Source organism: Equus caballus, chromosome 31 (assembly GCF_041296265.1).
Source record: "Equus caballus isolate H_3958 breed thoroughbred chromosome 31, TB-T2T, whole genome shotgun sequence".
NCBI lineage: Eukaryota > Metazoa > Chordata > Mammalia > Perissodactyla > Equidae > Equus > Equus caballus.
The window spans coordinates 19,130,242-19,157,763 of NC_091714.1; the positions used below are offsets into that span (position 1 = coordinate 19,130,242).

The window sequence follows — 27,522 nt, forward strand, 5'->3', positions numbered from 1 at the left end:
TGGGCGGGAGGTCAGACGAGGGATCACCCTAATGGGAGTGATTTGGAAATCTGTGGGCTTTTCTTGTTGTAATTCTTCTGGTGTATAACCTCAGGATTTACACATTGAAATCCTTGTTTAAAATTATAAATCATATGTTTATTTCATATCTCTGGTGTATTAGGACATTATATCGATTTTAAAAAATTACAAGTATAGGCAAATATATTATCTATGCGTTTCACTAGAGGACAGTAAAGGAAACATCCATAACAGCAGTGATGCAAAGGGGAAACTGGCTCTAGGGCATTGCTCTAGATCAGGGTTCTCACAGTGTGGTCTGTGGACCCACAGCATCAGCATTCCCTGGGAAGTTACAACAAGGAGTAGGGGTGGCATTATTGTTTATAAAAATTATTTACAAACCCACCCAATATTTATGGGAGGACCCGGAGAAACACAAAGAATTACAGTATTTCCCCCCTAAGTCAGCAATGAAATGTGCTTGGTTAAAATAAACATTACTACAGAGTAAAGAGATTTGGGGCAAGAGGCCTTGGGGAGAGGAACAGAACTGAAATGGAGGGAGGAGAGAGAGAGGGAGAAAAGTGGGGAAGAAAGATTCAGAGAGAAACTCAGTCACGGAGAGATGCACAAGGGGTCTTCTGTCTGGGAGGAGACACGCACACACACTCACACACCCCCATTGGAAACAATAAGGCTGTTAACTGTCTCTAGAGTACCTGTTGGGACTTCAGGTCTTCTATGGGTGACAGAAATTTGCAACAGACAAGGAAATTAAGAACTTGAGTTTGATATTTACATGAAGCCCTCAGACTTCTTTACTTTGCTAGTAACAACATATTCTGTATTATCTGAAATTTTATTGTGTATCTTAATGTCGTTTTTAAAAGCAGTTATGAAAGGCTATGGGGTTTTCTTTTTAAAAATAGTATAAAATTACATAATGTGACCCAAACTAAAGGTGGGAATGTTTCCATAAGTTTTGAGTGAATAGGATATACTAGATTATTGATGTTAAACAGATGAATAAAATTTGAAAAAATAAAATGACTTAGAGAAGACTTTTCTTCTTTAAAAGATCGCGTTTCTACAAAAACTAAAAAAACTATAATGACATAGCAATCATATTATCTTTAAATGGAAGAAAATCAGAATCTTCCTATAAACTCCTATGGAGAGTTATAATGACAAGTCTATCTAAAACTGTACCATTTACACAGGAATCCTAATTGAGGATCTTTAAAAAGCCATGAACAAAGACACGACAACAATCTTTCGTTTTTAAAATTTATCACTTTATGCCTATATTTTCTGGAAAAATACTAATATGTCTTTTGAAAATAAACCAGATCACTCTACCAAACGATCTATATCACTTTATAACAAATAACTTAGGAAGATATTTTGTCTGTTTCATATCTAGGACCTTAATAATTCTAGAGAAGAAGTATCTATCCTGAAAATTAACCTTTGCAAAGTCTGCAGTTTCCGTGGTTACAAGGGGCTGTAAACTAGTCTTCTTAAAGGCTCAGACAATAAGGTGAGACATGACTGCCACCGTGTGGTCAGGAAGAGAATATAGACTTCAAAATCAAATAAACCTGCAATTTAATAACAGAATTACCATATTATTCTGAAATGCAATGGAGACATTGATCAGTAAGTACTGTTTGGTCGTCTTTGAGTTACATTATTCTGGATCCATGAATGTGATGCTCGTCTTTGGTACAAGTAGTTGGACGCTGATACTGACAGTATCAACTAGCAAAATGCCAATTACGGAAATTACTTACAGCCTTACTTCTCAGGGTGTGTTCCACGGACCAGCAGCATCTGCATCACCTGGGACCTTATTAAAGATGCAGAGTCAGACCCCACCTCAGATGCCCTGAATCCGAATCTGCATTTTAACAAGATGCCCAGGGAATTTCTGTATACATCCAGGCTGAGAAGCATTATTCACCTACAGCTAGCGCCTACCTCCTTGACTCTCACCCCCCACCCAACGCAGGGGCACGTGACTTTTACCAAAAAGTCCAGATAGTTGACAAAAATATATAGGTTTTTTACTTGAATTACCTGATTAACTTGGCTTTCCCTTTGCAAATGCAGAGATCTACCTTATCTATTATTTATTTAGGTTAAACTAATGGGTAAATTCCACAATCCAGAGAAAAAATTAAAACAAATTTTCCAGAAGAAAGGGCTTGTTTAGTTTCAGGAGAGATTAGAGTATTTTATTTTGCCCAATCAGAGCCCTTCAGCATAAAGAGACATTCGTATACATATATATGAACATTTTCCAGAAACATTAATTTATAATACATTTTTTTAAAATACCAGCTTAACGGTATTTATTTACAAAAATATTTCATTACCTAATTTTAAACCTTTTGCTGTGATGACAGTTTGTAAAGTACAGGAATGCAAAATAACTACAAAGGTAACACATTTTTAGTGTTTGCAGTAGAGTTTTTTGTTTTGTTTTTGTTTGCAAGGAAATTACACAGAGATGGGTTTTTTTTTTTTTACCGTATTTAAAAATGCATATTCCAGCAATTACCTTTGAGATAGTTACTGGACTGAGCAAGATTTAAATAAAAGAAATAAAGTGTAGCAACTGAAAACGACCTGCACGTACAGGTTCAGATATACACAAGCCAGAGCTCCATAACACGCATGCGAGCCCCTCTGTGGACACGGTTAGAAAAACTGAATCTTGCTCTTTTGAATATTGTTTTTGGTGATGCATTTACAATGAACCAATAGTGTAACTAGAAAACAAAATGTTTTTCCGGTTCTAACTACCACGTCAAGCAGAGGTCACACCTAAAATATCACGGTACTGTTTATTTACCAAAAAAAAAAAATAATAAATTAAAAAAATTTAAAACACGATATACCCTCTTTGCATTGCTTTCTATTGATGTGTTGGGTCTGTTTTCAACTTCTTACACTGTCTTCAGTTGAAGCAAAGTTTAAACAACACAAAACACATAGCAAAAGTATTAAAAAGAAAAAGTGAAACTCCCAAATAGTATTCCATTGCCATTAGCCTATATCCATTTTAAATGCCTGAGCCAAACAACCTACATTAAATTAATACCAATTTATTTACATCTCACACACTATAAAATTTTAATTTAAACTATGAGCCTCATTGGGAAATACTGGCAAAACTGACATCCATGATTTTTCTGATGTAAAGACTGCAATAAAAAGAGCAATCACACGGTAGCCCTGGACTACTGGACTCCATTTGTAAATGAACTGAGCCCAAGAATTTTAGACTGTATTAGTAACTGCAGAAAGCAATGTTATAACCCTGATAATTGCGAAGTTATGAAAACCATCTAATTCAGCTGAGAAAGGTAGGCTGAAGTGTTCCCTTTAATTTTTGTTGTTGTTGTTGTTGGTATAACTATTTTCTGTCCACAGAACCTTTAAAGCTTCTGTGGCAGCTGTAAGATCATTAATATTCACAGGAAAAAGAATCCCCATATAGCGCGTTACAAGAAATTGATCAGAGTGATGAAAAGTGTAATTAACAAAAGCTGTCAACGGTATTTTCACATTCATTTTCAAATGAGAAAAAATAATTTGTGGGCATAAATTTCAATCCAAGACAACAAACACCCTAAAAAGGAAAAGAAAAAAAGGAGGACACACTTACGAGAGAAGAGTGCTCTTTTTCAAAGTAAACACAGATTAAAAAGTCTAGGAATATCGATCAAGTATCAAATGAGAAGGAACAAATTCTATAAACTACAAAATAAAAACCTTCATTGACAAAAATACATAAACTCTGTTTTTATTTTTGGAAATTTATTTTTAAAAAAGGTAGAAGAAAATACCTGGAAAACTATTTTAAATATATATATATCTTCAAACAATAGTTAAGGTAGGCGTCCAACAGCAAGCTGCAGCTACTGAGAAAGATCTCGCAATTATTGTTGTGGGCATTTTCCCCAAAATGAAATTAATATTTGAAAATGCTCAATCGAGGGTTTTTTGAACCATAGTAATGATCTCTTTCCTGTCATGTGTGAAGACTTTCGAATGATATATGATTCTTTAAAATTAATTGTATCTCGATATGAGATACCAATATTTCTTATTATAAGCGTAAAACATAACTGTTTGTATGGATAATATACATACTTTTTAAGTACTTTGACTTAAACTTAACAAGTTCACCATTTTTAAAATTAAAGAGTACATTTATAAAAATCTCATTTTAAAACTAAAAGTATATTCTCTAGCAGTATGTATAAATATAACATGTTACTGTATGATCTTAAAACAAATCTGAAAGTGTTGCAGTAATTTAAGACCTAGAACACTGAAACAAACAGCAAATAATCTGATTTTTATCCTTGAAAACTATATAAAACCCTATTTTTTTTAAAATAGGTTTTAAAACTATGATCGGTTTGTTTAAGGTGCAGCTAGCAGCATATTCATGATTTTGGTATGTTTTATACATATGCATCACTTGATTTGAACTGAGAAATGTGGATTAAATGATAATAAAAAGTTTTCGTTACCTAAAAAAGTGCAGAAAAAATTCAAGTTTAAAGTTCAGTGCTCTTTATTTTGCAAAAACAAATAAACAAAATCTCAAAAGTTAAAATGTAAAATAAATCTTTGCCACAAAAAGTGTACCTTTGGATATAGCTTTTCTAATGTCACATGAGAAAATGCCTTAAGCAAAACATATATGGCATATGGAACTCAGGGTAAAACTTGGAACTCCGTGGTGTCTTCCACGTATTTTTCCTTTCCTTAGCTGTCTCCCCACCACCTAAAAGCATGTAACACTTTCAGACTTGTTTAAAACACTAACATATCTACATGAAATAACTTCAGAGGAACCTACAATTAAAAAGTTCTAAGCAAAAGAAAGGCTTCTTTCTTGAAAGTATTGTACTTAATTAAACTGTAATATACCACACAGGATAACACAGACAAATAGCAGCATTTTTCACATCCATAAAAAATCAAATTAAGAAGTTAGTAATAGCTCAGTTATATCTATAAGCATTTTTGGAAACACTGTACAACTGAAATGCAAACCAAGGGCATTAAGCTGATGGAAAACTGCAAATGGATGTAATACACAGAATTTGTCAGGCTATCAGAATTCAAATAACTTTCTAAGAAAATACATATGGATTTTAGCTTGAAGAGTGAAATGAAGTAGAAATATGGTAGATATAGGGAAACCACTTCCTATTCACAAACTGCTAATCGATGAATACTTCGACTGTGGAGCATTGCACACACGCAACAAAGAGGAATGCTGGAGGAGACAGAGGAAGCGCATGAGTATCTCTCATTTTTCTAATATTTTCTATTTTGACTTTTTTTTTGGTTTGTTTTCCTGAAATCTTGGCTTGCTGGTGACTATTACTTTTTGCATTTAAAAAGAAAAAAACAGAGATGTTATCTCACAAATTACAGTAAATTCCCTGGGTTAGTTACTCCTGCAGACTGTTTCTCATCTACAGACTGACTCAAGTATAACTCTGAGACGCTGACTTCTTATTCTCAAAAATACTTCAAGCTTTCTAATCCTAAGTGAGCTTCTAGTTTGCTGTGCATAATTTGTAAAATGAAACAAAATAACTCAAAATATTGATTTCAGATTTTCTTATAAAATCCATCTCAGGTAAATGTATCTTTCTCTATTTGAAAATAATTACAAGATTGGTTCATTTTATATACAATAGGTAAAATGACAGTAAAAATGAAGCTATATACAATTAACACAAAATAACACAGCAAATTAAATAACTGGAACTAAAATGCCCTTCCACATGAAGACGGAATCGACCAGTATATTACTTTACTTAGTGCTTCTCAGCTTCAAATCCGTAACTGTTGCTTTTACTGATGACATTCACAAAACTATACCTTTAAAAAAGGGCTTAATACTTCCCGTGATATATCATGGAACAATGGGTTTATTAGATAGTATATGATACAAAACAAGCAATTTGTAAATTGCTGGATGTTCATCAGACAGCTGACACGAACTAAACAGAAATAGGTTATTCATAGGTACTTTCTACAAATTGAAAAACTTTTGAAAATGACTGTATTTTTAAAACATCCCTTTTGGCTTGATCAATTATCTCTATCATATATATTTAGTCCCTTCCTAATGATATTTAAAGTAAATTTTCATGTAAACTTTTGTCTCCTGTAGTGCACGCTATAAAATGTAAACAGAAAAGCTTTATTAATGGAAAGAGTAAAGAGGAGAAGACGCGTAACAGACTGAAATTAAGGAGTCCCACACAGACCTTGAATGACCACATGGAACAGAAAAAGAACCATCATGTCTGCTTTCCATTTGTGCTCTGATTATCTCTTAATGAAAAAAAAATTGTTTTAAACAACTTTTTCTACAAGAAAATATTTCAATTTCACTAATATTAAGTGTAATGCTTCTATTTTGCTCTTCGTTTGTTGCTTTAAGAACAATCAGCAATAACCTCAGATGAGCCTGCATTGTGAGCTTCCTTCCTTCCAGGTCTGTCTACCAGGTTGGCTCTTTCCTGTCTGCAGTGCTGTTCAAGAACCAATCCGTGATTGTCGACTGGTGGTCTCATTTGCATTATACTCCAATAAAGAAATAATTTAGTTACCAAAATGCACATATTTTCCTTTCCTTTTGGCTTTGTAAAACCTTGAAAGGACATGTACAGATTTATAGTATATTTCTACAGAAAATATTTTGTAGGTCATCAGACTAGACTCTTATATAGATAATTATTAACAACAGATGCTTGTAGTTTTCCATGCGACAGCATGTGCACTAAGATTTAACTGGCTCATCACCTGAGTGTACTGGAGCTGTTAGCAAATAAAGGGCACTTTAAAAAGGGAGCTGAGCATTTTACTGAAATAATGAAACATTTTTTTAAGCAATTTTAATTAAATAATGCAAAGGTACATTTGGTTAAACATTTTATAAAAATTCAAGCAAAATTAAAAACTTAGCCAATTTTAACAGTTCTACAAATTTAACCAGTAACTATTTTGGTCAAATCCACCTTGAGCTGAATTAATGAGAACAAAGACAAGGGACATTGAAGTATTCTCCTCACCACAATGGAGGTTTTTCTCACTTTCCACACTGCATAGCCACTACATGGAAACTTCCAGAATGATGAGCAGTTCAGTCATGCTCTACACTTTTCTTTTCAATGAAAAGTGATGTATCGCTTTGTTTTGCTTTTGACAAAATATGGACTAAACACAAGTGTACAATAACAAGAATCCAAGAGTAGCCCATACACACGTCAACTATGTGTATGTTTTTATTATTTAAAGCCCACCATTCAGCTTATCTGTCTAAAGATATGGTAACAAACAGTTTGTTTCTTTTTCACTAATGATACTGATGACCAGTCAGTTTCAGGAAGGGAAAGTCCAAGACAGCTGTTTATAATTCAGTCAACGACACAAACGTAACTGTTTCGGCTCCAGGACTCCTGACTTATTGCCTCTCCCTCAAAGAGGTCCAACACTGATGGCAGACGCAACAGCACGGAATCTTTTGGCATATGAACGTTTAACACAGGAGTGGTGCAGGGGTGGTCTCTGCCACGTCTCCGCAACGTCCCCCTGTGCTTCTTCGTCTGTAACTTGTGACCCGCTCAGTTCCCAAACTGTCAGCTCAGAGCTGGCACACGCCGTGTGCTCCACGTGGAGTGTGCGAACACCCCTCAGGGAAAGCTGCGTGACCGAGGTGCAACAGCGCCTGATTGTGCTGGGAAAGACCAGCATCCACTGAGGAACATCCCTTAACGTCAACTTTCCTAAAGCAAAATCAGTAAAATAAAAAAGGAAAATTCTTTTTCCTTCTGGCTGAAGTTAGACTTATTGGATTTCTGGTTGTCAGAACTGGTACCACTTCTTATCTTTGTATTTCAACATCATCTAAAGGGGAGAAAACACAAAAACACGTTTTAAAAATGCCAGAACAACAATATTTATAAGTTATAACTGTCTTTTATATTATTCCAAAACAAAATCTCATTCTGAAAAGTTCTGTAGTGTCACTATCTTGCTTACCTCAAATCAATTTATATTGAAAGCAATAAGTAGTAACTGTTTCATTTAGGAAAACACCATAACTATTATGAACTAGCCTAGAAGGTCCTCACATTTCTTAGAGACGTGACATAATTAAATTTTGGCTCAGTGCATTCTTTGGTGACCTAAGCTAATAACTTACAAATAAGGTAATTTTCAGTTTTCTAATTTGAACTAAAAATAATGTTTAAAGAATGTGGGGAAAGAAAGGTTGAAAACACTACTACTACTGCCATCTAAAATTTACTGGGCACTAACTCTGAGCCAGGCTCTGTAGGATGTGCTTTCCCTACACGATTTCATTGTGGCCTCACGACAACTCTACAGGTTAGGCATCATTATTCTCCCCATGGTATAAAGAAACTGAGGCTTGTAGGGGTTACGCAGGGTAATACACTGGTGAAGCTGAGATCTGAGCCCACGTAGTCTGATTCAAGAATCCATGATCTTAACCACCTCAACGTATTGTCTTCCTCAGATTCATAAATGTGGCTGGAGAACAACATTTGGTAGAGGGGGAAAGCTTTCAGTTCGAGACTGAGCTCTTTGTTAAATATTTAGTGTGGAGATATTCTGAACTTGACTGAAGTGTTCCATGCCTTAGAGACCCCAGTCAGGCGCAGGCGTATGCCAACAAAATTTTTAAGCTAGACTGAAGGCCAGTAGCCTGCATCTGAGGTTTGTGTCGGCCTAGTACAAGGACCCACAGAGGATCTCTGAATCTCTTTGAAGCTCAGGACAAATCTCTCCCAGATCAACTACCTCTTTCCTGCATTCTAGGCGTCAGCATCCTTAAGTAAGGAAGAGATGACTTCTGACTGAAAAATTTAAAGAAGAGCTACTGCTAATAGACTGGGTACTTAACTATAAAAATAACCTTAAAATGGTTTCTTTGGATAACAAACTCAGAACGTTCTCAAGGGCTAGGCTAGGAGCTAAAGGTGTGAAGAAGCCCAGTGTAAAAAGCATCAAGGAGTGGCAGACAAGTGTGTCAAAATAAAGAACGTGTATTCCACCCACAGGCCTTTAAATTCAGTTTTTAAGTGTGTATTTGTAAGATGGCCCGTCAGGGATCCCCACTTCATGGAACCCGTTGCTGGCTCCTCCATGACTTCCTGGTTCGTGCAGATGGAGTCACTGCAACACTGCATCTCACTGCCCCTCTGTGTGAACTGCTCTGCAGAGAGATTCAGTATTTCTTATTTGAACAAAAACGTTTGCCAATTTTAGTTACTTAGGTCTACCTAGAGAATCAAGAGAAGTCAATTATTTCCTTCTCCAGGAGAAGTTGGTGGTAGAATCTGAGGCATAAAAGGAAAATGAGCTTTGTTATTGCATTCCCTCAGAAACAGCTGCAAAGCTGCTGGCTTTGTGGACAGAAAGCCTGAAGGTGAGCAGTTCCTTCAAAATTTATCAACTTCAGTAAGAGACCAAAGGCTACTGAGACATTGCCTTGTAATGGCTCCCTCTGGTGGCAAAAATCGGGAATGTGCAATTGTATAGAGGTTACACGAAAACATGTGTGGAAATACAATAGCTATGAAAATGCAGTAATTTTCATACTCGCTTTGCCTCAGAGTTTTGGTTTAAATGTTTGTTTGGTAGACATACCTCATGAGCATGTTTGGAAAACGCGTCCGCACTGGACAGCATGGCTGCAGTCCTTTCTTCCAGGTCGCCGAGTTTCTGTCCTCTCTCATCCAGAGCCAACCTGGCCCGTGCTAATTCACCGACGACTCCAGACGCTGCGCCCTTCACACCTTCGATGCCACCAGGGCCAGGGATATGCTGTGCAAGACTCCTTGAAGCCTTTCCAGAGGATGATTCTCCAACTGAGCGGTTTGATAAATGAAAGAGTAACTCAAAAAAATGAGAATTTTATTAATATGAAACCCCATTACATGACAGCATTAAAACAGAATGTTTAGACTGAGTGACAACATAATTGAAATATTTATATATTTCACTTTATAATACGTTTTTCTTTTATTATGATGGTTTTAATTTTAAGATACTTTTTCAAACATGCAAAAACAATGTACATTAATAAATATTCTATTCTATACTAATTCATATAACAGGACTTGTGTAAAAAAGCAACTGGTAATTATTTGGTGAAATGAATAATGCATATACTGATACCACTTTATGTTACAGTAAAAAACTGCTCTTTAGTGTGCAAAAAATTAAACATAAATTGACTTAGAGATATTTAAATTCAAATATATAGATTCATATTTAAATATACAGATTTGATTCAGTTTACTTAGTCCATGCTTTCTCTTACTTAAAATACTATGCTTAGGCTAAGAAGTAAAGCAAAATGAAGAATTTATTCAATATTCTGTTTGCCTCCAGAAGCTGTAGATAAGCTTGCTTTCTCTCCATTTATCTTGTCACTTACCCGAATAGATAAAATTTTTCCTTCAAAAGATCTCAGGAATCTTTTGCTTCCCCTCCCTTTGTAATCCAGACCCTGATTGCCCTAACACCTAGATTACTGCAAAAGTCGTAATTTCTGTCCCAGACTGATGCCATATTCTCTCTCCTCTTAATATATATTTCCTTCTTGAGAAATATAATTCACACACCATGAATTCTGCCCCTGAACAATTCAGTAACTTTTAGTTTATTTAGAAGGTTGTGCAGCTGTCATCACTATGGAATTCCTGAGCACTTCACCACTCCGAAAACCCCAGGCTGATCAGCAGTCACTTTCCACTCCCTGGTCTTCTCAGCCCTGGGCAATCAATAACCTACTCTGTCTCTCTAAATTTTCTTGCTCTGAACATTTGATATAAATGGACTCATACACTATGTGGCCTTTTGTGTCTGGCTTCTTTCACTTAAAATTATGTTGTCAAGAGTCAACTATGTTGTAGCATGCACCAGTACTTCATCCTTTTTAACGACTGAATATCATTCCACTGTATGGACATACGACATTTTGTTTCTCCACTCATCAGCTGATGGACATCTGAGCTGTTTCCACTTTTTAGTTATTATGAATATTGCTGCTATGGACATTTGTACAAGTGTTTGTGTGAACATGTGTTTTCTATTCTCTTGGATATACACCTAGGAGTGGAACTGTTGGGTCATATAACTTTATGCTTAACATTTTGACGAACTGCCGAAGTTTTCCAAAGAAGTTACACCATTTCACATTCCCACTAGCAACGTACGAGGGTTTCAATTTCTCCACTTTCTTGGGAATGTTAACAAACACTCCCAACACTGTACGTCTTTCTGATTACAGCCATCCTAGTAGGTATGAAGTGGTATTTCACTGTGGTTTTGATTTGCATCTCCCTAACGACAAATGACGTTGAACAACTTTTCATGTATTTATTGCCTATTTGTATATTTTCTTGGGAAAAATGTCTACTCAAACCCTTTGCTCATTCAAAAATTGGACTATTTGTCTTTTTATTGTTGAGCTATAAGAGTTCTTCACATATTCTGGATACTAGATTCTTATCAGATAGATGATTTGCAAATATTTTATCGCATTCTGGGGGTTGTGTTTTCACATTCTCTTTTCCTTTGAGGAAGATTGATCCTGAGCTAACATCTGCCACCAGTCCTCCTCTTTTTGCTGAGGAAGACTGGCCCTGAGCTAACATCCATGCCCATGTTCCTCTACTTTATATGTGGGACGCCTGCCACAGCATGGCTTGGCAGGTGGTGTATAGGTCCGCACCTGGGATCCAAACCGATGAAACCCACACTGCCAAAGCGGAATGTGTGAACTTAACTGCTGCACCAGCAGGCTGGCCCATTTTCACTTTCTTGACAGTGTTCTTTGATTTTTAATTTAGATGAAATCCAATTTATCTATTTTTTTCTTTGGCTGCTTGTGATTTAGGTATATCTGAGAAATCATCACTTAATCTAAGGTCACAAAGATTTATACCTATGTTTTCTTCTAAGTTTTATCTCTTACATTGAGGTCTTTGATCCATTTTGAATTAATTTTTGTGTATGGTGTGAGGCTGGGGTCCAACATCATTCTTTTGCATGTTGCAGTTGTTCCAACACCATCTATTGAAAAGACCACTCTTTCATTACTGAATTTTCCTGGCATGCTTGTAGAAAATCAATTCACCATACATGTATGGGCTTATTTCTGGACCCTCAATTCTACTCCACTGGTCTCTATATATCTATCCTCACACCAGTACCAAACTATCTTGATGATTACAGCTTTGTGGTAACTTTAGAAATTGAAATGTGTGAGTCCTCACACTTTTTCTTCTTTCTCAAGATTTTTTTTTGTGTGTGTGGCTATTTTGGATCCTTTTCATTTCCATATGAATCTTAGGAACAGCTTGTTTCTTTCTTCAAAAAACTAGCTGGGATTTTGAGAGGGATGGTGTTGAATGTATAAACTTGGGGAGTACTGCCACCTTAGCAATAGTAAATCTTCCAATCCACGAACATAAGATGTCAATCCATTTATTTATCTCTTAATTTCTTTAAATGATATTTTGAAGTTTTTCATGTATGTTTGACACTTCATTGGTTAAATTATTCCTAAGTATTTTATCTTATTGATGCTATTATAAATGGAAGTTTTCTTAATGTAATATTTGGTTTCTTCATTGCTAGTGTATAGAAATGCAATGATTATTTACATTGATCTTGTATCTTGCAATCTTGCTGGACTTGTTTATTAACTATAATGGGTATTCTTTGTGTGGATTCCTTAAGATTTTCTCGATGCAACATTATGTCACCTGTGAACAGAAATAGTTTTACTTCTTCCATTCCAATCTGCTTGCCTTTTATTTCATTTTCTTGCCTTCCTGCCCTGCTTAAAGCCTCCGGTACAATTTTAAATAAAAGTGGTGAGACCTTCCGAATTTCTGTATAAAATTTAGAATCAGTTGCAAAATTTCTGGGAGGGATTTTGATGAGGACTTAAGTGTACATGTGTATGTATATACATACCTCAGTTTTGGGAGAACTAATGCCTTCTACAGCACAAACATGGCATACCTCTCCATTTATTCGGGTCTTTAACTTCTCTCAAAAAAGTTTTATAATTTTCTATTTTCCCCAGGAAGTCCTAAACATCTTAAGATTTATTTCTAGATATTTGATTTTTTCTTTTTGATACTACCGTGGTGGGTAGAATAATGACCCCCCAAAGATGAACTTGTGAATATGTTACCTTATAAAGGAAAAGAGACTTTGCAGATGTAATTAAGGACCCAAAGATAGAGGGATTATCGAGAGCTTTTCCCAGCCCTGGGCAGACACAGAGAGAAGCAATAAAGTTGCTGGCTTGGAAGACTGAGGAAGGGACCACCAGCCAAGGAATGGGGATGGCCTCTCGAAGCCGAAAAAGGCAATGAAACCATTCCCCCCTAAAGCCTCCAACCAGGAACGCAGCTCTGGCAACATCAGTGAGAGGCGTGTTGATCTCTAACACACACAACAGTAAGATAATAGATTTGTGTTATTTCAAATCACTAAGTTTGTGGTGATTTGTTACAGCTGCAATAGAAAACTAATGCAAATAGTATTTTACTCCACAATAATTCAGTATGCATCTGTAATTTCCCTACAAATAGAATACATTTTATGAACATTCTGTGTGTGTTTGAAATGAATGTGTATTCTACAATGTTCTATATCTGTTCTTTGGTTTAAGTTCATTAATTGTGTTGTTCATGTCATCTACATCCTTAAACTTATTTTTGGGCTGCTTTTCTCTCTCAATCAATAGGCATATTACGAGTTCCCATTATGATTGGGAAACTGCCTCTTCTGGTACTTACATCAATATTTGTTTTTTATATATTTTGAAGTCAAAACATCAGGTGCATTCAACAACATCAATGTTTACTCTTTCTGATACTAATGCAGTTATACCAGCTCATTCTTCATTTGTGTTCATGGTTTTCTTCTAAAATTTCAATCTTTCTGTGCCTTTATGTTTTAAACATGTCTTCTGTAAACAGTGCACATTTCTTTCTTTTAAAATTGAGTCTGATAATCTTTGTCTTTTAATTGGAACATTCATTCTACCTATATTTACTCTGGCTATTTATATTTAATTTACATCTACCTTCCTTTATGTGCTTTCTATTTATCTCATCTTTTTTGTGTTCCATCCCCCTCCTTTTGGAAGGAAAGTGATTTTCCTGCTCTTCAGCTGAAAGTTAGGTACTGCTTTTATAGGTTATAGAGATCATCCTACAAATTATAACATGCATCTTTAACCTATTAATGCTAACCGATACTTTTTACAAGTCTCTTGAAAAATGTAAGGATCACAGATCACCTTAAATCCATTTATCCTTTCTAACTCCCTTGATTTTATGTGACTTTTTGGGATTATATTGTTTATTTGTGTGTGTACATGTGTACACACATACCACAAATCTTTGCTTTACAGTTTATAAAGATTAATTCTATTTATTGTTTTCTTTCCAAAGTGTTGTTCCCTACATCTCTGACATTCCGTCGAGGATTACTTCCCTCCATCGGAAGTGCCTCCTGGAGCTCCCTTTAGTGCGGCGGCAAGGCTTATTTTATGTATTTGTTCATTTGTCTAAAAGTGTCTCATTCTTGAAAGACATGTTCTTTGAGTAGAGAATTCTACATTAAGTACTACCTTCTGTCAATACCTAGAAGATCATCCTACTATCTTTGGCTGTTGAGAGGTCAATCTATAGTTTGTTAAAAGGTACCTATCATTTTTCTCTAGCCACCTTAAAGATTTTCTCTTTGTCTTTGATATACTATATTTTCACATGACATATCTAGCTGTGAAGTTTGAAAAAATGTCCTTCTTGGAATTCATTAGGCTTCTTGAATGTGTGAACTGGTATCTTTTATCAATTCTCAAAAATTTCCAGCCCTCTCTCTGTAGATTCTTCTTCACAGTCTTTCCTTTTTCCTCTTGAGACAGTCTAAACATACGTTAGATCTTCTAAACGCAACTTCTATTTCTTTTATCTTCCCCTCTATACTTTATATTTTTTTGTTTCTCTGTGCTACATTCTGGATAGTTTATTTTGACCTAATTTTAAGTTACATAATTCTCTCTTCAGTTGTGTCTAATTTGCATCTAAATTCATCCACTGAGTTTTTAATTTTGGTTTTTGAACCTTTCAGCTCTAGAATTTCATTTTGTTTTTTACACATTTCCTGTATTGATTTTTTTTTTTTAAAGTTACTAATTTTTTTTTTTTTAAAGATTTTATTTTTTCCTTTTTCTCCCCAAAGCCCCCCAAGTACATAGTTGTGTATTCTTCGTTGTGAGTCCTTCTAGTTGTGGCATGTGGGACGCTGCCTCAGCGTGGTCTGACGAGCAGTGCCATGTCCGCGCCCAGGATTCGAACCAACGAAACACTGGGCCGCCTGCAGCGGAGCACGCGAACTTAACCACTCGGCCACGGGGCCAGCCCCTTCCTGTATTGATTTTTATAGTTTTCAGTTGCCTGATAAAACATTCAGGTGTGGTACTTATCCTCTTGAATATAATATGCATAATTATTTTAAAGTCAGTGACTGATAATTCCAATATTTTAAGTATCTGTGATTCTGTTCTGCTTTTTCTGTTTTATTTTTCATAGTGTTGATTCCTAGTGTTCCTGATTATCTATGCTACATCTTTGAAAAATCCTTTCTAGAAATAATATGAGAACTTGGAATATGTTATCTTCCTTTAGAGAACATTCTCATTTGCTTCTGCCAGGTGCTGGGGACTTCAGCAGTCTGCAAAAATCTTAATTGAGGTTGAAAGTTTTCTGGGCCACTCAGAGAATGTGAAGCAGAGCTGAAAGTCTGAGTGTGGGTGAGGGCTGATCTACTTCCACTCACCTTTACTCTTAAGCTGTGGCCCTTCAGGGTCCTTGCAAAGAGGAGTTCCTGTTTATCGGGGCCCACACCCTTGCCAGTTCTGTGAGCCCACTTTGCTAGTCCTAAAACAGTTCAGTATCTCAGCCTCCCACTTGGAATAGCAAAGTCCTCCAGGGCAGAAGTGGCCTCAGGTTGCCAGGCTCACCCCTCGGAGTTCCCATCCTTCCCCATGGAGATTGCCCTTACTATATTGTTAGCTCTTTGATGTTTTTAAGAATTAAAAAAATATATATTTTTTTAATATATTTTTTTAATTCTGTATAACTTTATCAGTTATCCTTGGCAAGAGTGTTATTCCAAATTATCAGTCCCCTATGACTGGAAGAACAGTCTTCATTTTTTTAAATGAATTTAAACTGACAAATGCGCATTACTGAGAGGACTGACCGATCACCTGGGTAACTCTGTACAGTGAAATTGCACTGCACTGCTGCTTGCTGATATTCAGTCTTACAGTTTTTCTAATTAGTCAAACAAATACAAAAAGAAAATTCTAAAATAATTTAACAAAAAACAAAGATAATAAAAGAAAAAAATTCAAGGACCGATAATAGCTCCTATTTGGAAGAAAGGTCACACATTCCTTGATTCATTAGTTCATTCAAGGACCAATTTCTAATTTGTGCCAATTATGTGAAAGATAAGTAAATAAACCAGATTTTGCTATTTTATATATCTTTCTAGTGCAATTAGAATAGTTCTGGAGGTTTTCTAAGATAACATAAATATTTAAGTAAAAACTTTTTCAAAGGGGGCCAGCCCTGTGGCCAAGTGGTTAAGTTTGCACACTCGGCTTCAGTGGCCCAGGGTTTCACCAGTTTGGATCCTGGGGGCGGACATGGCACCGCCTATGAGGCCATGCTGAGGTGGCATCCCACATGCCACAACTAGAAGGACCCACAACTAAAAAACATGCAACTATGTACTGGGGGGCTTTGGGAGAAAAAGGAAAAATAAAACCTTAAAAAAAAACTTTTTCAAAGTTAAGGGCATTGGTTAAAGATGCCCTTAATTATATAATTCTATAATTATCTTAATTACAGAATTAAAACAATAATGAAGATCACATTTAATGAAAATTAAAAAAATACTTCTAAATTATTCATTAAAGTTGTGAATCTTCCTTTTTAACCACCTAAAGCTGTTATGATTTTGGTTTCCTGAGTAAAATATTCCCCTGATTTGGGTTAGGGAGACAAAAAATAATTTTAAGTATTTTGCTAAAACACGGATATATTGATTGTTGTGACAGAGAAAAAACGTGAACATAATTTATACATGTAAGAAAAATTTATATGGCTTGAACATTTCTGTTTTATAGATATATTACCCAAATTAAATCAACTGACTTACAGAGTTCTTCTCGATCGAGAGACTGTGCGCCGCCCCCAAACAAGCCTTTGAAGAAGCCCCTGTTTGGTGCTTCGGGGGTCTCCACAGGAGTGAAGAGCTCGCCCAACATCTCCTTCAAAATCAAAACAAAGTGTAATTGTTAAAGTGTCAGGCAGACTGCACTATAACTCACAAAACCATCACTGTAAACTCTTTAACTCAAGCTTATAACATGACCTGTTGAGATTCACAAACAATTAATGTGCACACTTCAAATGACCAGATCCAGGACATACAAACGTAGTCAAACAGTCAGTTATTAAGACTAAATTGACTAAGACTAACTTGCTGCTTGCTACTTTGGTTAGATCACTTTCCTCACATTTCAAGCAAAGATATAAGGAGATTCCAATCTTTATGACAAAATTTTCACATAACTCTTATTTTCAAGAACTGGTGATTAGATTAATAATTACGTCTTCCTACATCAGAAAGAAGAGAGGTTACTAGGAAGTAAAAAAGTCTAGTGCGATAATAACGATATACAGTTCAGTTGAGTCAGAAAATTAGTAATTTAGAAAGACACACTGACTTCCTTTTTCATAGACATATGCCAGGAAGATAATGATGCCCACATACACCGGGAATTTCAGAAAGCTGGCAGGGAGATGGCAAAGCTTCTTGCTGTATTGTCAAATTTTTCCGAAATTACTGTCAATATTCTTCAGAGCACAGAAATGGTAAAAGTCAGTCGGGAGGCAAGAAAGGTTGCCAACAGGTAACTGAGTTTTAGAGAACACATACAGAGGGAAGAGAGGGCTCCATAAGAGAAGAATGGTAACGTCCTGGTTGACGAGACAGCTTTGGGAAGCTTGAGAAGCAAAACACAAGTATAGTGAGGCTCTGGGACTGCATTTCTGCCCATGGAAGAGAGGGAGCCATGACACAAAGGACACAGTGTACTTGTGTGCTTGTCTGATATCCTTTAAGTTCTCTTTCATTCTTTTTTGCTGATTTTTTTAAAATCAAGAATGGATGCTGCATTTTGTCACTTGCTTTCTATTTTTTTAGTTTATCAATATGGTGAATTACATTATTGATTTACAAATGTTACATCAACCCTGCGTTCCTGGGATAAATCCCACTTGGTCATGATGAATTACCATGACCTGAATTTTCTTTCTGATAAATTGTTGGATTCAATTTGCTAAAATTTTGTTTAGAATTTTTACGTCTACATTTATTAAGTCTGACAGTCTATCTGTAATGGTCTTTTCTTGTAATGTCTTTGTCTGGTTTCGGTATCAAGTTAATGGTAGCATCACATAATAAATTGGGAAGCGTTTTCCTGCTCCAATTTTTGGAAGAGTTTTGTGTAGAACGGGTATTATTTCTTCCTGAAATGTTGATAAAAGTCACTAGGGAAGCCATCTGGGCCTGGAATTTTCTTTGTCCAAGGTTTCTAGCCTCAACTTCAGTTTCTCCAATAGACACAATGCTCTTCAGGTTATCTGCTTTTCTGGGGTGAGCTTTGGTAATTTGTGTCTCTCACAGAATTTATCCATTTCATCTAAGCTTTTGAATTGACTGGAATAAAGTTGTCTATAATATTTCCTTATTATCCATTTTAATATTTGCGGAATCTATAGTAATGCCACCTCTCTCATTCTTTTCTTTTTAATTATATCACTTTTTTTGAAGAGGAAGTTTGGCCCTGAGCTAACATCTGTTGCCAATCATCCTCTTTTTCTTTTTCTCCCCAAAGCTCCAGGACATAGCTGTATATCCCACTTGTATGTCATTCTAGTTCTTCTATGTGGGATGCTGACTCAACATGGCTTGATGAGCACTGTGTAGGTCCATGCCCAGGATCCGAACCTGCAAACCTTGGGCCACCAAAGCACAGTGTGCAAACTTAACCACTTGGCCACAGGGCCAGCACCTCTCATTCTTGCTATTGATATTCTCTCTTCATCATCAGTTTGGCTTGAGATCAATTTTATTGATTCTGGAGATCAAGTTTTTGGTTCACTGACGTTTTTCTATTGTTTCCCTATTTTCAATCTCATTAATTTCTACTTGGATATTGATTATTTTCTTTCTTCTGCTTACTTTGGGTTTAATTTGCTCTTCTTTTTCAGTTTCTTAAGGTGGAAGCTGAGGTCCTGATTTGATGAGAACCTCTTGTCTAACATAGGTGTTTCAGTGCTATAAATTTGCCAAGCTTAAACCCTCAACTGTTTTTTCTATTGCTATGCTTTCGAGTTACCTAATCTTTTCTTCTGCAATGTCTAATCTGTTGTTAATCCCATCCAGTACATTTTTCATCTCAAACACTGTAGTTTTTCATCTCTAGAAGTTCATTTTCAGTCTTTTCTATCTTCCACATCACCACTTAACTTTTTGAACATATGGAATACAGTTATAATAACTGTTTTAATGTCCTTCCATGCTAATCCTGACATGTGTGTCAGTTCTGGTTTGGTGTCTATTGATTGATTATTATTCTCATTATCAGTCATGTTTTCCTATCTCTGTGCATGCCTGGTAATCTGACTCAATGCCAGACATTTTGATCTTTACCTTGTTGGGTGTGGATATTTTTTATTTTCTCTAAATCCTCTTAAGCTTCATTCTGGGATACCAGGGAACATTCTGATCCTTTTGGGCCTTGCTTTCATGATTTGTTAGGCAGGTCTAGAGTAGAGTTCAGTTTAAGGCTAATTATTCCTCACTAATGAGCCAAGACCTTTCCGAGTACTCTACTCAATTCCCCACTGGGGTACACTGAGTAAGGGCCATCTAAAGGGATCAGGTCCCAATCCCTGGGACCTGCAGATGTTACCTTGTGAGGAAAAAATGGTCTGTGCGCTTGTGATTAATTTAAGCATTTTGCCATGGAGAAATTATGCTGGAATATCTGGATGAACCCTAAATCCAATTACAAGGGTCCTTTAAAGAGAGAGGCGCAGAGGGAGATTTGACACCTGCAGAACAGGAGGCGGCAATGGAACCAGGAGGGAGAGATAAGAGAAACACAGCCACAGTCAAGGAATGCTGGCAGCTACAGGAAGACCGAGGAGGCAAGGATCAGCTTCTCCTCTCGAGCCTCTGGAGGGAGCACGGCCCGGCCAACACCGTGATCTGGCTCAGTGAGACTTATTTCACACTTCCGGTTTCCAGAAGCATGAGAGAATGAACTCAGGTTGTTTTTGGCCACCAGTTGTGGTGATTTGCTACAGCAGCCGCAGGAAATCAATACACTCACGAACTATAAGTTGTTTCAGTCTGGCTGTTGGAACAGGCACTGTCCCGGGCCCAAGCGTGTTTCCTGTGAATCCTCCCCTCCCTTCCAGATGGCTCTTTCCCTGCTCAGAGGGTTTATCCACGTGCCGGTGCTGCACAGTACTCTGTGAACACTCCTGGGGGACCCTCCACAGCTCTCCAGGCTCCTCTGTCTGTCCTGCTCTCTCTCTCTCTGCTACTCGGTTCTAAGAACTCGAACTTGCTTGGTCTTCCCAGACTCTTGGTTCCGTCTGCTCCACTTGGGAAGCTGGTCAGACTGCTTCCGTGCCTTCTCTCTGTGCCGTGTTCTGGAAACCATCAAGCATTGCAGATGGGCACTTCCTTTGCTTCCTGCCTCTCAGGGATTACTTCCCTTCACTGCCTGATGTCCAGGATCTTGAAAACTGTGGTTTCAGGTTTTTGTCTGCTTTTTTTGAGTTGCTTTAGGCGGGAGGGTTGACTTGGTTCCTATAATTCCATCTTGACTGGAAACTCTATTAATGTTTGTAGGCATTTTATTTTTTTTTGATTAAAGTTAAATGAATGCACAATGGAATAGAGCACTCTGGAAACCAAAGAATAGTGTTTATAAAGTTCATAGTATTCTTCATTCAACAGATTTTTACCCAGGCATTCTTTTTAGGCACTGAAAATGTAGAGGGAAATAAAATGTCAGTACTGCTCAAAGAGAACATTCTATCACAACTCCTTGAACAGAGTCCGTTTTTCACTTATCTTCATGCCATGAAGGCACATAGCAGACAGTTATTAAAACAAATAGAGTGTATTACTAAATGACCATTTCATTTAAACATAAAGGTAAAGTGTACTGCAGCTGCCATTGATTTTTACTAAAATAATCAGAGAAAACACTGATCAAAGGGTAGAATACACTGATCCCAGAAAAATAATGAAGTTCAGAATTTTGAATAGTTGAATTAAGACTACACTTCACATTAAAATGAATTAAGAATATATTCAAGTGTCCAAATTATTTCTTAATAAAGTAACACTTTACTAGCAAAAGGAAACACTAAACAAAAATTTTATCTTTCCCATAAAGAGCAAAAGTTTAATTTGGAAACTTAGGAATCTGTGAAAAACCACTTCCACCCAAATGTAAACGGGAATCTAAGTCTCAAGTATCAGACAGTGTAATTCTGTTCACGCTCAAGGTCTGTAACAGCTTCATCAGGAGTGTGCTTCCAGCGCAGCGTGGCTTACTGGCACTGCCACGGACACCTGGCTCTGAGCACATCTTCTGTACTGAGCACATGCTGAGCACTTCATGTGCACCGTCTCCTTCCATCCACACCTAACTCTATGGCACAGATATTATTTTTATCCTAATTTTAAAGATGGTGAAGCTCAGAGAAAATAATTGTAATTGCAATTGTGTAATTAGCAAGGCCTGGACTTAAATTCAGTCTTCTTGACTCTAAAGCTAGTGTTCTAAAAATAAGCCACAAATTCAAATTTACAGACAGGTAAAACAGAGCTAATTGCAAAAACAAGCACTATAAAGTTCTCTTAGATAACTGCTTCCTCTAAATAGCAAATATCAATTAATACTTTAGCAGTACTTTTATTTGAAAAAGTGGAGCTAAACTGATCATTTCTAATATATATGCAATCACATAAGGGACTCAGATATTTAAGAAAGACAGTTTTGTATTTAAAGAATTTGTTTGAAGTCTCTCACAAACAGACCAACAAAAATATTCAGAGGAAAACTATCAAACCTTATTTTTTAATTTTTTTTGCGGAAGATTAGGGCTGAGCTAACATCTGTGCCAATCCTCTTCTTTTTTGCTGAGGAAGACTGTCCCTGAGCTGACATCTGTGCCCATCTGCCTCTACTTTACATGTGGGACGCCTGCCACAGCTTGGCTTGACAAACAGTGCTTAGGTCTGCACCCAGGATCTGAACCAGCAAACCCCGGGCCACTGAAGCGAAACATGCGAATTTAACTGCTGCGCCACTGGGCTGGCCCCCAAACCTTTTTTTTTTTTAATAGGTGTATACATCTGTGTGAATACAGAGTTTATGAGAAGGGATGACACAGTTTGCCCTAAAACAGACACAATTATTTTCACATTAACATATTTCTTTAAAAAGGAATTTTTGGTGCACTGTATAATAGATATTTATTTTATGTGGAAAGTTGGCATAAAATGTAACATTTCATATTTCTTCACCATCACTGGAGAGAAAAGATATGGATCAATGAGATGACTCTTATAACAGGAGTCAGATGAAGACACTTTATCACAAGTCTCAAAGCACGTGCTCTGAAAGTTCAATAAAGGCTCTGGATTTTCAGAGCTAGGCTCATCTGCACACTCCTGAGAGTGTGAGGGATGGACAGTGTCAGGGTCTTAGAGAATGCTTCGCCTCTGAGGAAATCACGGCAATATCCTGCTGCTTACCTGGAGATTTTCACAGGTCTCCTGACTGTAAGTGAGTCTCTGGATTTCTGTAGGTGAAACAAGATACAATGCTTGTCCATTGTTGGTGAAGCAGAACGTTCTGGCTATCCGCATATTGGTAAGGGGCAAGTAATACACATCCAATAGAGGCCTTAAACTTGGCAAACTTGAGAGAGAAATTAAAAACTTGTTAATAATAAACAAGGTAGGTTTGAGTCTTGAACAAAGCATCACAGAAGGTAAAAACGGCAGGGACCTCATAAACCTCATGACTCAGTGTACTTGAGGAGGAGGTAACACTCAACAGTGTTCCTCACAGACTTTTCACTACTGACTGAATGAAAAGAAATTCTCAGTGCACAAGACGAAACAGTAAGAGCATTTCTTTTAAACTGAATATAATTCTGTAATACTATGGTTTGAGGGATGAAATGCTGTATTTGTGTTTAGAAAAATATCTAACTCTTACCTAAAGGTCATGATGTGTCCGTTGGCACAGAAACAGGCGAGGCAGATGCTGTTACTCATCGCCACGACATCCCCCCGGAGCACGAACGAGGTCTCTGTGATGTTCTGCTTATAGGCGCAGTTCTGAGTGGGCAGTGAAATCACCTTTGCTTGCTTTTCAGAACATATCACTGCGTACTGGTTTTCACTAATTTCCTGAGAAGAGGAGGGGGATACAGAGACAGGCCGTCGTTTTTTCAATTTCTCCTTTTCGTCTTTTTCTTCAGGAACGTTGTGTTCTCTCCAGGATTCATATGCAGGTGGCACTAGGCAGCCTGTGGCATCCAGGAATGCCATTCTCAGGATCGCCCCTTTTAACCTCAATATAGTACCTAAAATGCGTAAGTTTAGTAGACAACAAATATTTTAATCCACACAGTAAATATGTTTATTCCAACTTTGACACTCAAAAATATGCAGAACGTATACTAAACTGAAATTGTACACTAGCTTATTGATAACTCAGGATTTGAACTTCAAGCATGATATCTGAATCTGGAAAAAGATATAATATTACAGGCCCCAAACAGATAAGTGCCACCAAACAGATAAATGCTAGGATGTCTGGAATCATGTCTTCTCTCACACCTGGCAAATGTGCCACCGAGTATGAGAACAAGTAGATGGCACCTAGAGTTGCTGCCTAACATGGCAGCCGCTAGGCATCTGTGGCTAGAAAACACTTAAAATGTGGTTTGTCCAAATTGTGGCGTGCTGAGAGAGTAGAATACACGCTGGATTTGAAGACAGTACAAAAAAATTTAAAATATCTCAATAATTTAAAAATACTGATTACATGCTGAAATGATAGTGTTTTGCATACACTGGGCTAAATAAAATGTTATTAAAATTAATTTCACCTGTTTTTCACTTTTTTAATATAGCTACTAGCAAACTCAAAATTCCATATGTGGCTCACATTGCATTTTTAACAGTACCGATCTACAGGGCCAATGAGGACAAAAAGTCCACATAATTCTAATCATAACTTCCTTTTAAACTATTTGCTGGTAAATGTCAAATATATTAAAGACATTGTTTGGGTCAACTTAGAGTCTTAATTTAGGGGTTATATTTCTTGACTTGCTTAGTTAATGAGATTCCTCTTCCCTTACATCCCTCAAAATGTAAATATGCCTAATTAATGCTCCTTTCTAAGCAAACGAAACGATAATATTAACATTAAGGATTTGGAAACCAACAGAAGGGATGGCATAGAACTGATTTAGTTCAGTTCTTATTTTAAAAGAATTTTCATATCTTATTACTTTATACTTCGATTTTACAGTTTGCAAGAATTTTCCATATAAGAGGAAGAGTTCCCAATGTTTTCTCAAAATTTTTCTTAGAAGGCAAAATCATATTTCCTTTCTTCTTTATATTCGCATATTTTTATCTACAGCAGAGTAGCCTGATAAAGCAAAGGACGCCCAGTTAAATTTGAATTTCAGATACATAATGAATACTTTTTTAGTATAAGTATGTCCCAAATACAGCATTATCTTTCCAAATACTGCATGGGACATATTTATATTAAAAAGTATATCTGAAATTCAAATTTAACTGGGCACCCTGTATTTTATTTGCTGAACCTGGTAACTTTAGTCTATAGTCCAGGTTTGGCAAGCAGACAATTGCATTATTTTAGATGATTCACTATAATTTGGGAATTGTTCATAGTACATAGGAACATGTATGAGATACAGTAATTCCCGTATGTGGATTTTTTTAAAAATGTCCCAAGATAATAGTTAAATACATGCTTGTCCTGTAGTCGGCAAGGTTTTACTATGTTTTCCAGCAGAGTAGTGATAACTGCTGGGTTCTCCTCTTGAAGGGAAAAAAAACAATTGGGGACAAAGTAGACCATTCCAGGTTCTTAAGCACAGGAACCCATCTGCTTGAAAAATATCCCTCTTCTCACAGTTCCAATACCGACAACACGATATGAACACCATTGTTATATTTTAAAACAGGCATCTTAGGAAAAAAAATAAACCTCAAAGATTCCACCACTGAGAAGAAAACCAAAGGTTCTTTCTTACATATGAAAATTATTTTTATATAGAAGTAACTTTATAACTAGTTTGATTTTATTGCAGGTTGGAAAACATCTTAAACATTTTTTTATGTAGTTAACAGTAAATTATCTATACTTAATCCCCTCTCTCATTTTTATTTATTGGAAACATTTATTTTCTTATTACAAACTGATACATGCTTGTTGTAGAAAATTTAGAAACTACGAATCAGTAAAAAGAAGAAAATAACAATTACTCACAATCCCATTCTTCAGGGACAATTACCACTAACATTTTGATTTTCATCTTTCTAGTTTTTTTCCTACGCATGTGATGCTTACTAATAACAGACGAGGTTAGTAAGAATATCATTGTGTAACCTTTTCTAACAACCACGTATGCAGTATACACTCAAATATTTAGTGAGCTGAATAAGTCAAACTTTCTTTAATGTAAAGATAGTTCAGAAATGAACATGAAAATCAAAACTACATTTTAATTCTCAATTCCAAGTATTGTTAAAGTCTACATAAATAAGAGATACACTAACAAGCAAAAGTGTGGACTTTTTTCTGTCTAGATCAGCATAAATTAGTAATGGAAACCAGAATTCTGTTATTTCCAGACCTATCAGACTCCACACACTTGAGAAAAGTCAATCTCATTTTCAATTATGGAGACTGTAAAGTTTTTCTTCTTAAAATTTGCTATTGTCACCTTTTCCTAATACATGAAAGAAGAAAAATAATCTATTTTAAAACTTCACTCATAGAAATTCAAAATAGCCAGGTGTATAATGTTTAAAAATATACTTTTCTGATTTTCTTCTAAATATGAACCATTCTTTTGTTTATAGAACCAAATATTTTGAGGTACCCTGGAATGCATTAGAACAACAGTTTTTTTCCTTCATTTTCTTATGAGGTAATCGTTTTAAACAAAATCCTAGAGTCAAAGAAAAATGCAAAACCTGAATGGCTGTGTAAGTAAACAATATTCTGGAATCTTATTCCATGTATTCCTTCATTAGAAACATAAGACTGTAACTATCCCCATTTAGTTTACATTTTAGAATTCTTAGATTGATTCAAAATGAAAAGCAAAGGCTTCTATTAAATCACAGTAAATCAACCTTCAACATAAGTACAGCCCCAGAGCATACATACCACTGGGAGACACGATTACCGGCTGCAGAAGTCTCTGCTCTCCTCCGGGGGGCAGGTTCAGTGCAATGACAAGCACTGTTCCCAACGTGGTACCAACCCATAAACACGGGGAAGGAGACGAATCTGCCTTTCGAGTAAAAGTTTCACAGAAATGAAGAGCAGAGATCGCTTCTCGGGACTCTTTATCAATGCTGGTTACACTCGAACTCCGTGATCGGCTGAAGGAATTATCTTTTATATCTGAAATGATTTAAAATGTTGTGAGATTGTTCAACCTACAAAATATCATGCTTTTTTGTTCGGTATAAATTTGGTCAAATAATTAATCTGCAAAAAGATAAAATCTATAGCATATTTAATTTTTTTCTTTTTTGAGGAAGATTAGCCCTGAGCTAACATCTGCCACCAATCATCCTTTTCTTGCTGAGGAAGACTGGCCCTGAGATAACATCCGTGCCCATCTTCCTCTGCTTTATATGTGGGACGCCTGCCACAGCATGGCTTGCCAAGCAGTGCCATGTCCGCACCTGGGATCCGAACCAGCGAACCCTGGGTCGCCGAAGTGGAACATGTGAACTTAACCGCTGGGCCACCAGGTAGGCCCCCATAGCACATAATTTCAATTGGCAAGAAAAACAATTTACTTCTTTGCTAATAATTTTTTCCTTTGCTTAAATGTAAAATCTAAATGCACAAATCCCCACTTCTCAGAACTGAGCTGGGTGCACCCCCGTGCATTTTTGGCTGCGTGATCTTTACGGTTTTGGTGCAGCTCTGTTGGCATCCTGGCTGCTTTT

The 27,522-nt window shown here is 36.5% G+C and overlaps 1 protein-coding gene across 5 annotated transcripts in view; it reads right to left on the reverse strand.

Annotated features, from left to right (window-relative positions):
* Positions 1-2,210: 2,210 nt before the first annotated feature.
* The window catches only part of STXBP5 (syntaxin binding protein 5), a 166,717-nt gene continuing 141,405 nt past the window's right edge, over positions 2,211-27,522 (reverse strand). For 3 of the 5 annotated variants that reach the window (XM_023632926.2, XM_023632930.2, XM_023632927.2), the window contains 6 exons: positions 26,726-26,965; positions 23,501-23,870; positions 23,032-23,197; positions 17,338-17,449; positions 9,721-9,941; positions 2,211-7,953 (listed from right to left, as the gene is read on the reverse strand). In XM_023632926.2, the coding sequence (XP_023488694.2) occupies positions 7,912-7,953; positions 9,721-9,941; positions 17,338-17,449; positions 23,032-23,197; positions 23,501-23,870; positions 26,726-26,965 (1,151 nt within the window). In that variant the 3' untranslated portion in view covers positions 2,211-7,911. The remainder of the gene's footprint in view (positions 7,954-9,720; positions 9,942-17,337; positions 17,450-23,031; positions 23,198-23,500; positions 23,871-26,725; positions 26,966-27,522) is intronic. The other 2 variants (XR_011434477.1, XR_002805193.2) reach the window with 1 other exon arrangement.